At 30.9% G+C, this 11,772-nt stretch overlaps 1 protein-coding gene and 1 long non-coding RNA gene across 5 annotated transcripts in view; one reads left to right on the top strand and one right to left on the bottom strand.

Moving 5' to 3' along the window:
* Positions 1-2,006: 2,006 nt before the first annotated feature.
* LOC148615381 (synaptotagmin-6-like) overlaps positions 2,007-11,772 on the bottom strand; it is a 47,639-nt gene continuing 37,873 nt past the window's right edge. For all 3 annotated transcript variants that reach the window (XM_088590296.1, XM_088590295.1, XM_088590297.1), the window contains 3 exons: positions 10,967-11,289; positions 2,866-2,971; positions 2,007-2,603 (listed from right to left, as the gene is read on the bottom strand). In XM_088590296.1, coding sequence (XP_088446422.1) covers positions 2,311-2,603; positions 2,866-2,971; positions 10,967-11,289 — 722 coding nt within the window. In that variant the 3' untranslated portion in view covers positions 2,007-2,310. The remainder of the gene's footprint in view (positions 2,604-2,865; positions 2,972-10,966; positions 11,290-11,772) is intronic.
* On the top strand, positions 4,340-11,697 carry LOC148615382 (uncharacterized). Of its 2 annotated transcripts, none has more exons than XR_015923878.1 (3): positions 4,340-4,477; positions 11,182-11,313; positions 11,606-11,697. It is a non-coding gene; the product is annotated as an uncharacterized LOC148615382 (long non-coding RNA). The 2 variants fall into 2 exon arrangements; XR_015923877.1 differs by lacking the exon at positions 4,340-4,477 and adding an exon at positions 4,629-4,804.

Genomic DNA, 11,772 nt, shown 5'->3' with positions numbered 1-11,772 from the left:
TATGCACTGATTTACATTATTTAATACAAAGAAATTCAACTTTGATGGTAAGTTTTTATTTTTTGTTACCGCCCTTGGTGGTTAAAAAAAACACAAAGTAGGTTTGGTTTTAGTTAAAACTAATTTAAAAGTTAATTACTTGTAAAATGTTGATATTGATAAAACTGAGTACGGCAATAGAGTGTTATATTTAGGTATTGGTGAAAGGTTTTGATGAAACTGTGTACGGCAATAGAATGTGTTATTCTTGTATGATATTAGGAATTTGTTTTTAAAAATTATTGCGATTCTCAAAAGTAAATAATTAACAATAAAGACCAACCACTATACAATGACCATGTTTGCTTATAAGAAAGAATGAAACAATGAACGTTTTCATCTTGAGAAGGTTTTATCTGTGATAGAGTAACCAAGGGAACCAAGGTTATGTGTCGTATTTTCGATATGTTTCACTAGAGGTCGTCTTATAATCATTTATGTATAAATGAATATCAAACTTATATGAACATTCAAAATCACATTAGATTTTCGTAAAATCACTCATTTTGTGTATCACTGGGATAATTCCGTCATAAAACCGTGAGTATGAATTGAATAATACATTATATATTGTGTGAGTCTTGCAAACTATATTTCGAAAATGTATTAAGCAGACAGAGTCGACAAAAACAACTTTTCCTATTGAAATATATTTTGTTTATTTTTTTGGCAATTGACATATCACACAGAACACAAAATGTAAGGGGAATATCATAATACAAACATATATATATATATATATATATATATATATATATATATATATATATATATATATATATATGACTTCATCACAGACAACGGTAGAACAAACAGTCATTGATACATTAAATGCTGATATTTCTTTGTTTTTGTAATGTCAAATGTTAAAGTACTGAAGTTTTTTAATCAATACATTATGTATTTAATTGATAATATTAACAACTGCCAACAGATATTACTGTTTAATTCTATGTTTTAAAAATTCAATTTATAACCAATTTGTGTCTTTTAAAGTATATGGAAGGCACTATCACGGTGAAAATTTCACAGAAACGCTTGCTTATAAAGAAAGACAAGCTGTATTAAATAAAATCTAATTTTCTTGGTTCATAGTTATGTTATTCACAAATTTTATAATAGAATTGGTCAGGTAATTGTGTAACTACATCATTTTACTATGACAGAAAAAAACCGCCTGATTTCTGAAATGTATACATAACATTCAATGCATTTAATGCCTGGACATATCGCCGAATGCCAATTGAAAATGACAGAAATTGATGCACTTTTACAAAAACTACACTTTTAAAGTAGTCATGACAACACCGTAGAAGATTACCTCAGATTCTGACACGTGTCACTGCCTTTATCGTTGCAGGCATTGTAGATGCATTGGTAATAAAACGGAGAATAATCAGAAAGATGAATTGTTTGCTGCAAACTAAATTTTGAGAGTTGAGTGTGGTTACCGTCTATACAATTATTATATACAATTAAACGTCCCAATTACTTTCCTTATCCTTATTTCTGATTTGAATAAATTCTAAATACTAAAAAATAGATATTATCAGGTCTTACAACAAAATGATATTAAAAAATCACAAAAAATATTTAAAATATATATAAAGAAAATTATGAAACCTTCATCGTGAACCAGTATATTTGCTCTATGTTGGACAGATAACCTCTTTATGTAAAGAGGTGAAGGTATTGTATAAATGCCTTTAATAAATAAATATTGTCAAAAAAAAGCTTTCCAGTCTCTTTCACTGGGGTGCGTACCATCTCCTAGCTGCCGGTTCAGTCCATACTTACAGAATTCTTTTTTATGCGCGTAAAATCAAACGATGGGTTCAATAAATCTGCCATGTATAGGTAATTGGTAATTACGTTAGGGTTTGATTCAAATACAGAGAATTTATTATAAATACCCCCAAAAAAACAAAATATCATTATTTTCAAAATCTGAAATTATTTACTATAACTTTCAATTCAAAACATATTTATTACATCTTAACCATATTTTCATAACAGAAAATGAAATATTGACCATAAAGCAATACCACATAAAAGAGCGACATAAAAGTGAGCGGTAATAAATAGTTTGAATGCTAAATAATAACCATTCACTTCACTGAAAGATTCTATAAGAAGGTATTAAAACGGGACAACCATGTGACGCGTTTAACTATTGTTGTTCTTAATAGCTTATAAAGCGCTGTAGGTTTGTAGTAATCTATGAAAGGTTTGTCACATTGCAACAGATTTGTGGTTTGTAGTTATAGTAATCTATGACCTATGAAGAGCTTGCCACATTGCAACAGATTTGTGGTGATTTAGTAACATTTCGTTCCAGTGTTTTCTCTCATTTCCTTCCCGAGACGACCCAACCATGCATTTTCCCACGACTAGGTCATGGTCTAAAACAGTAATGTCAAGGTTAATTTTAGTTAAAAGTTCAGCAGGCACATTGAAGGACAAAGCTTCATTCCACACAGGAGCGACTGTCCCTTTTTTCACCGATGTTTTCTTTCGTTTGACTTTTTTCCCATCTACACTCAGACATACTCTTATATAGGTATCTGAAACATAAATTAATTATACGTTAGTACTATCCTATGGTAGCTATAGGCGGAAATAGTTTATTTGAATGTGCTATATGTACTGCTTTTAGTAGGTTTTTGTTGATCGTCTAAGTTACTTTCAGTGGCAATATTGAGATCATTTTACAATAAGTGAATAGACCAAAAAGCACTATATATAAATCTGGATATACCCTTTCATGACTGCGTTATTTTCTTTAGAAAATTTATGAAGCACAGTTGTGCTGTAATTAAAATTTACCTCCAGTAATTTTCAAATCTTTAGCTTTCATGACAACAATAGTAAGTCTTTCTGCAGCAGGCAAATACCCAAGGGATAGTAATAAATCACCAGCTTCGCCAGAAAACTGGAAGTATAATCAAACATTTATAGACAAGACATAATATTATGTTTTTATTACTCATAACAGAAAATTGACATAGCTAATAATAATCTAACTCCAAGCTGGTCAACACCGTTCTTGATATTAAGACGCGAAATTAGTGTTTACGAAGACATAAAATTACACTAATAATAACATGGAATTATCCTGAAAGATTTGTGTAACAAATGTGAACCACCGTTAACTATTAATATGTATCGAAAATATCATAACGAAATTAAGAATTCAAAACGAATTAATATTGTTCGTATTTATAATATTTATATTGTAATTATGTGTAGCCCTTATCTTAGAATACGGCTTAAATCTGACAACATTGTTTTATAAAGAGCCAAGTCCATCTATTTAAAAAAGGAAAAGATTGTATCTATGCTTTTCCACTAATTTAGCAAATTTATGGCGACGGAAATAAAAATTGTATGTCTTTGTGTTGCACAATCTTAGAAATCTGTCTTGTACAAATTCACCTTGCATTGATGATGAAAATATCAACAATTCACAAACCAAATAATCACGGTCACGTACATGTGGTCATATTAAATACCAAAGGCAATACAAATGGGATATTCCAAAGAGGGTCTATTTAAAAACAAAACACATTCTAAAAGAAACAAACTGACTAGGAAACAAATAGGGCAAATGGTCGTACTAAAGGTACTGGCCAATGAGGATGACATTAACAAACAAAATGGATATGCACCAAAACAAAATCGTAATTGCGTGATTTGACATTCTTAAAACAACAAGATTGCGAACTCTGCAGACGTCCTCTATCTTGGTAAACGTATTTATAAAAATCATAATGTAACTCTAATATATTTTCACTTCGTCGACGGATGTCTGGTCTATATTTGCTTTATATATGTAAATGCTTTAAAAAACCTCACAACAATTTGCTAGGCATGATCTCAATTAATTTCTCTAATTAAGCAGAAAGCATCCGGAATTCAATTTCGATTTTAGTTTGGAGCGTATAAATGTTAAACCTATTTGTTTTTTAATGACTGAAATTGGGTCAAAGCTTGCCAGAAGTGCTGTCGACGTGGTCTATAGTTATATCATGTAATAAAGGATATGTTCCTCATTACACGCTGCGTTTAAATGAAATCGCCTCATCATCTCCTGCTGGTGGTTTATACATCACGGAATATCTTTGTCATTAGTTTTTATAAGTTATGATTATGTTTGAAATGGGTTTCATCAAATTATTGTGGTCGTAATTCAACCGCAGTTTGTCATGATTTTAAACTATTTATAAAAACACGAATAAATCCTTGCACAATCAACTATCATAGAAGCTAAAAATCATTTTGGTGTTCCAAGTATTGGGAATAATGCTTCTAAAACATAATTCTTTTCACACAGAATGACTTACGACAAATAATTAAATAGGAGTAACATTAAATATTTTATACAACAGAAAAAATGTGTTAGTGTTTAACTGTTTGATTCTGATTTGGCAGCTACACAGTAAGTATATTGTTTTTTTTTTTTATATTAAAATAGTTCAGGATCACAGTTCCAGAAGGTCGTGTAAATATAAAGATTGTTTTACAGTAATATGTTCAAATAAAACCAAAAATAGATTAGATCGTAGGACTTTAATTAAATGTCACAGAGATGGCATATAAGAGATGTGTTTTTCTTTTAAAAGCCTGATGAGGCCAGGTGAATGATTTTCAAATTACATGATTAGATTCTCGAGCTCCCTACATCGCAGAAATACTGTATTAATTCAAAGCAATTCTAGACTTCAGTTGTTTGTTTCTGCTTATATCACTTACAACGCCCACAAAGGTAAGAACATCTATGTGTTTATATATCACTTACAACGCCCACAAAGGTAAGAACATCTATGTGTTTATATATCACTTACAACGCCCACAAAGGAAAGAACATCTATGTATTTATATATCACTTACAACGCCCACAAAGGTAAGAACATCTATGTGTTTATATATCACTTACAACGCCCACAAAGGTAAGAACATCTATGTGTTTATATATCACTTACAACGCCCACAAAGATAAGAACATCTATGTGTTTATATATCACTTACAACGCCCACAAAGGTAAGAACATCTATGTGTTTATATATCACTTACAACGCCCACAAAGGTAAGAACATCTATGTGTTTATATATCACTTACAACGCCCACAAAGGTAAGAACATCTATGTGTTTATATATCACTTACAACGCCCACAAAGGTAAGAACATCTATGTGTTTATATATCACTTACAACGCCCACAAAGGTAAGAACATCTATGTGTTTATATATCACTTACAACGCCCACAAAGGTAAGAACATCTATGTGTTTATATATCACTTACAACGCCCACAAAGGTAAGAACATCTATGTGTTTATATATCACTTACAACGCCCACAAAGGTAAGAACATCTATGTGTTTATATATCACTTACAACGCCCACAAAGGTAAGAACATCTATGTGTTTATATATCACTTACAACGCCCACAAAGGTAAGAACATCTATGTGTTTATATATCACCTACAACGCCCACAAAGGTAAGAACATCTATGTGTTTATATATCACTTACAACGCCCACAAAGGTAAGAACATCTATGTGTTTATATATCACTTACAACGCCCACAAAGGTAAGAACATCTATGTGTTCCAATAGAAAGTAGATTCTAGTTGATTCTAATAGCAACAACATAATATTTTGTTATGTTTTTGTTTGAAATATGTTTCAAGTGAAGAATAAGGTATGTTTTACGGTTACAACAATCATATTTTGAGCGTGGTAAACAATTAACAGAAAACTGGGGAAGCTTACCACATAATTTTATTTGATGTTGAAAGCATTAAGAAAATTCTTTGCAATGCTATTTAAATCATGAACCCCAAACATCACGGTCATAATAATCAATCTGTACAACATTTCGCCAGTGCTCAGAATAAGTTGGTGTAACATATAATTTGAGGATGAAGTTAAAGTTCAAAACAATAACAACAAACTGTAAAGGTAGCAATAAACGTAAAAACTGGCAAGCAACATTCCAGTTAACTGTTCAATTAACGTAAAAACTGGCAAGCAACATTCCAGTTAACTATTCAATAAACTTAAAACCTGGCAAGCAACATTCCAGTTAAGTATTCAATTAACTTAAAAAACTGGCGAGCAACATTCCAGTTAAGTATTCAATAAACGTAAAAACTGTCAAGCAACATTCCAGTCAACTATTCAATTAACGTCAAAACTAGCAAGCAACATTCCAGTCAGCTATTCAATTAACATCAAAACTAGCACGCAACATTCCAGTCAGCTATTCAAAATATTTTATTTATATCTTCACTTTAAGTATCAATCCATATAAAATTCGAACACTGGATATGGTAAGGTGATTTATGATGTAGAAAAAGCTATGAATTAAATGATGTGTTTTTTTGGTCTGCATGTGCTATTTTTTATATGGCAATAGTTCTTTCTGTATTTAGATTTGTACTTTTGAGAAAATTACAAGTTAACTTTCCAATAAAATTAATCAAATCAAACCAAATAAAGAACGATAACTTTAGCCAGGTGCTTTTTTCATGTATTATCTATATAAATTTTATCTCAAAATTGCAACTAACAAATGAAAAACTAAAACTGGTCATGTGATCTATAATTGTTGCTGAACAAGAAATAAAACTGAATTCGGTGGGTTTTGGACGTGCATGAATCACCTCCTGTCTGATTTTTATAAAGACTGATACTTAAAAGTTATTATGTAATATCGTAAGAAAATGTCATAGAAAACTTCTTTTCCAAGGACCAATCCGTGCATCTGAAGTAATGGAAGTAAGTAGCTTCTAGTGAAATCATAACGACAATTAAATTTCCTACGCATTAAGTCCTAAGGCAAATGAAAACAGAAATTGATCCTCAATTAAAAAAGAATTTTGTCAGTAATAGAATCCTTATTCTCTTCTTGCGTAATTTCAGTGTCTTGGGGTACTATTAATTAAAAACATGTTTTAGCCAACCAATTAGCCGGCGGTATGTTACACCAAATATTCTTCGGTCGATTTATATACTGTATAAAAAAAACAAGCCAATATTTTGTTGTCATCAGCAATTAATTCAACATTTTTTTTGTCATTGTGATATGGATAATTAACAAAAACTTCTCACCCTTTCAAATTATTGTTAATTTTCTAACTGTTAGTGTTATTTTCTTATTTTATCATTTCCTATTTAATCAAGTCCTCAAACATAATTCCCCTATTACATATTATTATTCCATATTTTACACAAAATTTGCGGTATATGTTATTGTTACTTTCGTATTTACATTATAATAAAATTGATCAACAGAAAAAAAAAAAAAGATAAATATACACACTGCCTCGTGACTGTTTCTGATTTTCCCGTGCAAGAGTAAGTATGGGAAACAAGATTCTAGCGGAAATAAAAAAAAAGGTAATCCACTGACAAAGACCAGACATGGAAAAAGTGCCTAAAATAATACATACAAAGTAACAAAAGTAAATGAGCAAATCGGCCTAAAAATTAGTCATTTTTCTCATATTAGTCTGTGTATCAGTCATGATTACTTTACTTGAGGCGAAACTATTGTAGGTACGAAACGAAGAACAATATTAGATACCACATCAAAAACTCTACAAATTCTAAATGTTTAAAGAATATTGCTACAAAGAGCCAACACTTATTTTTTTGGGTTTTTTTTTTTGTTTTATTTGTCTTTTTGTTTTTGTTTTTGTTTTTTTTCTGTTTGTTTGTTTTTGTTTTTTTTTTAGAAAGGAGTGTTAAATAATGTTATGGTCTGAAGTTTCATCTTCATTAACTTTATCAAGAAAGATAACTAAAGCTGATTTTTTACACTTTAACTGTTGTAATGACATGCAAATAATGATAACTTAATTGAAAAGTTGTTTAAGCCATTAAAAATACCGGACGAGGGTAAACAAAATGAAAACGTGTTTGACAAGTTTGTCAGTTTTATCTGAATTGTATTAATTTGCTTACTTATTAAAGGTTGAACCCATGGCAATGCATGCCATCCTTATCATTGAAATACACTGAAATTATGAAATTAAATGTGCTTAAACCTAAAAATAACTTCTCTATACAATGCATATAATATGTTAGATTTGATAAAAGCTGGGTTACGATTATTATTTTGGATGAATCACAAGGTATACGGTGAGATTATTATAGTCGTACAAAAAGAATTTTTCTTCGAAAAGTCTTTGGTGTTTACATTGTAATCAATCAATCAAACTGAGTTTATTTTTTAGTGTATACCTTTTAAAATGGCTAAGGATATGGATAAAAATGGTCGATTGTAATTGAAATAGATATTGTTGTCATTTTAAGATTTATTTGTCAATTTTTGTAAGAATCGTGGAGTGGGTCAAACATGGTATGACAAAATGGAGTGGGTAAAACATGGTATGAAAAAAACCCACCATTTATAATGGAGTGGGTAAACATGGTATTACAAAAAACCATCATTTATAATGGAGTGGGTAAAACATGGTATGACAAAAACCTACTATTTATAATGGAGTGGGTAAAACATGGTTTGACAAAAGCCCATCATTTAATAAAGTTTAATTTGACTACTTTCACCATTTGAATCAACGAAAAAAGATTTCCTATGTCATGTTTACAAATTGGGTTATGATTTCATTGAAATGAACTGAAAACTTTAGGGGCAGATAACTTTGTCAAAAAAAAACTCAATTTCCTAACATTCTATTGAAAGATTAATCAAGGGAACCAAGATTCCAGCGGAATTCAAAAGAATGTAATCCGTGGACAAAGTTCAGACATGAAAAACAGACACACACAACAAAGAACATGAAATAACCAAAATAACACATATTATTTTGGAGATTTGATGCATCGCATCTAACCTTAAGTACTTGTGATAATTACAGACACTGTGAAGTCACCCTCTACACTAAAGGATCGATGGATAAGGAAAACTATTGACCAATATATACGTCAAACGCGATGACTTTTCATTCCGTATTGTCAAATTTCCTTTCATCTTTGGCAACATATCTTCAGTACCTACATATGGATTTTACATCATACGTTATGCCAGAGCTTACCATAGATGCGTAGACTTTTTGTACTGCGCTAGACTTCTTACAATTAAGCTTCTGGAACAGGGTTTTGTTGCTACAAGATTGAAGTCAGAACTACAGAAGTTTTATGGTCTTCATCATAAACTTATTACGGTATATCCATCTGCACCGTGAAAACTGATTTGTTCAACATGTCACAGTTTTCCTTTCCTCTTTCCTCTACCAACCACCGAGTTGCTCATAAAACGTCAAGTTCAGGGTAGATGGAAGAGGAAAGGATAACATTATGAGCAAATCTGGTATTGCAGAAATGAAAAAAATAGTCTTTAAAATAGAGGAATGAAGTTATTTTGTATGATCGTTTGGTTTTTGACATGCATGTTTCTGTTTTTTTTTCCCATTTTGCCTTATTCTTACAAAGACATACACTAAGGCCAAAAAAAAATGTCTGTTTCGGGTTTCCAACCGAATCTGATATTTAATCCCGACCCTAATTCGTTTTTCTCCAAAATTGATAATTTCCGCCAATTTCCGATATAATACGGATCATTTCCGGTAAAACCGAAAGTACGTTAAAAACCAGGTCACAATAGCGTTTGAATAGGAGACATGTTTACATCACGTAAATCCAAGCGCAAATACAGTATACTTATATTTTGTTCAAAATTCCTACAAAAAATAAGTGTATTGTAATAAAAGACATGATTTAATAGCTGTGTATGTTAAAAATTAAACTTTCTACTTAAAACCATACACTTGCATGACTTAAACATGATGCTATTTTACAAATATAGACTCAACTTTAGTCGAGAAAAAATGAAATGAAAAACAAAAAATGAAAATGTCTACCGACCTACCGAGGAATGTAATCCTAAACAGACATAAAGGCCTAAAGAAAAAAATAGTTTCACAGACGATAACTTTCACTCGCTGTAATGCTGAATCAAGCAACAACAAATCAATATTTAAGACATTAAAGCAAGATGATCATTATAAGAACCGAGATATCTACAATTCATTGACAAAACGTTGATCAAAAACATTTAAAAAAACATGAATAATACAAATTTACTATATGCATATACAGAAACTAAGGAACACATGATCAACACGGACTTAAAGTAAACATCCAATTATCGTTGCTAAACATTCCGTCTTGACATATAAATAAAATATTGAAAAGAAAAGTTGTACATTGTAAACATTTGCTTGATCACTACCAAGGTAAAGTACATAGTACCGACTTTGATATATACTTCCTATATGATGTAGCGCGAGGCTTCAATTTATGTATATAGCAGTATACCGAATCACCAATCAAAAAGTGTGACATTAATTACATTGTATAATTTGGACTTATAAACAAATATGTTATTTATAAACTGTATAAATTATTTGTGTTTATATTTACAGCCTCAATTTTATTTAAAACCTTTAGGGCTCTATGTAAGCTTTTGATTCGATAAATACCATTTACTCCTCTGTTGTAACGCCGGATTTACCTTTTGATTTGTTAAATACCATTTATTTCATTTCTCTGTTGTAACGCCGAATTTACCTTTTGATTTGTACCATGTACTCCTCTGTTGTAACGCCGTATTTACCTTTTGATTTGTACCATTTACTCCTCTGTGGTAACACCGTATTTACCTTTTGATTGGTACCATTTATTCCTCTGTGGTAACACCGTATTTACCTTTTGATTTGTACCATTTATTTCCTCTGTTGTAACGCCGTATTTACCTTTAGAATTGTACCATTTACTCCTCTGTTGTAACACCGTATTTACCTTTTGATTTGTTAAGTACCATTTACCCCTCTGTTGTAACGCCGTATTTACCTTTTGATTTGTACCATTTACTCCTCTGTTATAACGCCTTATTTACCTTTTGATATTTCTGTATATCACACCACATTTCCACACTATTACTGACATCAACTTTTCCAAGATCAACTTGTACCTCTCCTATACATTTATGGCGGGAAAATTTATCGTAGTCGTAGATCAGAAATCCCAGTTGTTTATCTCTTACGTCATCAATTGTCACTGGAAATTTGAAATACTCATTAAAGAATGGGTTACATGTCTTTCTTTTCACAGATGATTGACGTATCCTCTCATCAACTTCTGGAACCATGGCGATTCGAACATACGGGTCACCGAAACTGATTTCCGCCTCCCTACATTCTGGCAAACAAAGTTCCTGAGCTGGAAAATCAAGTAATTGAAGAAGTAATTAACCTTATATTTTCTAGTGTGTTGATGTACAATTAAATATTTTACAGGAAAACTGCTGGATTATGAAAGTTGCACAAGTAAACATTTGTTCATTTGATAATCAAGCGTTTCCTTTTTTTTGTTTATTAGTAGAAAATCATCGACGAAACTGAACAAAAATATTCAACCAATTTAATTTTCAAACATGTACGACTTTATTAGAACAACTATAATTCTCATTCTCATTTATCTCTAATATATCAGTTGTTTTCATTCGTATAAACTTACAACAAATTGTACTTTGTAGAATACACCAGTCAGGATATTATACAGAGTGCTGTTGTGTTCAGACAAATTATGTAATTATATTTGTATTAAAATGATCTATTATTTTGTAAAGTAATGGCTTATGTACCAAGTACAAACACAGTTTAAATAATTTTTTATATATGCGGACAAGTCTTATTCTCCGAC

Source organism: Perna viridis, chromosome 6, assembly GCF_037379345.1.
Source record: "Perna viridis isolate PV_CMFRI_1.1 ecotype Kerala chromosome 6, ASM3737934v1, whole genome shotgun sequence".
Classification (NCBI taxonomy): domain Eukaryota; kingdom Metazoa; phylum Mollusca; class Bivalvia; order Mytilida; family Mytilidae; genus Perna; species Perna viridis.
The sequence above is the reverse complement of the archived record's forward strand: the minus strand, read 5'-3'. Positions and strand labels throughout refer to the sequence as shown.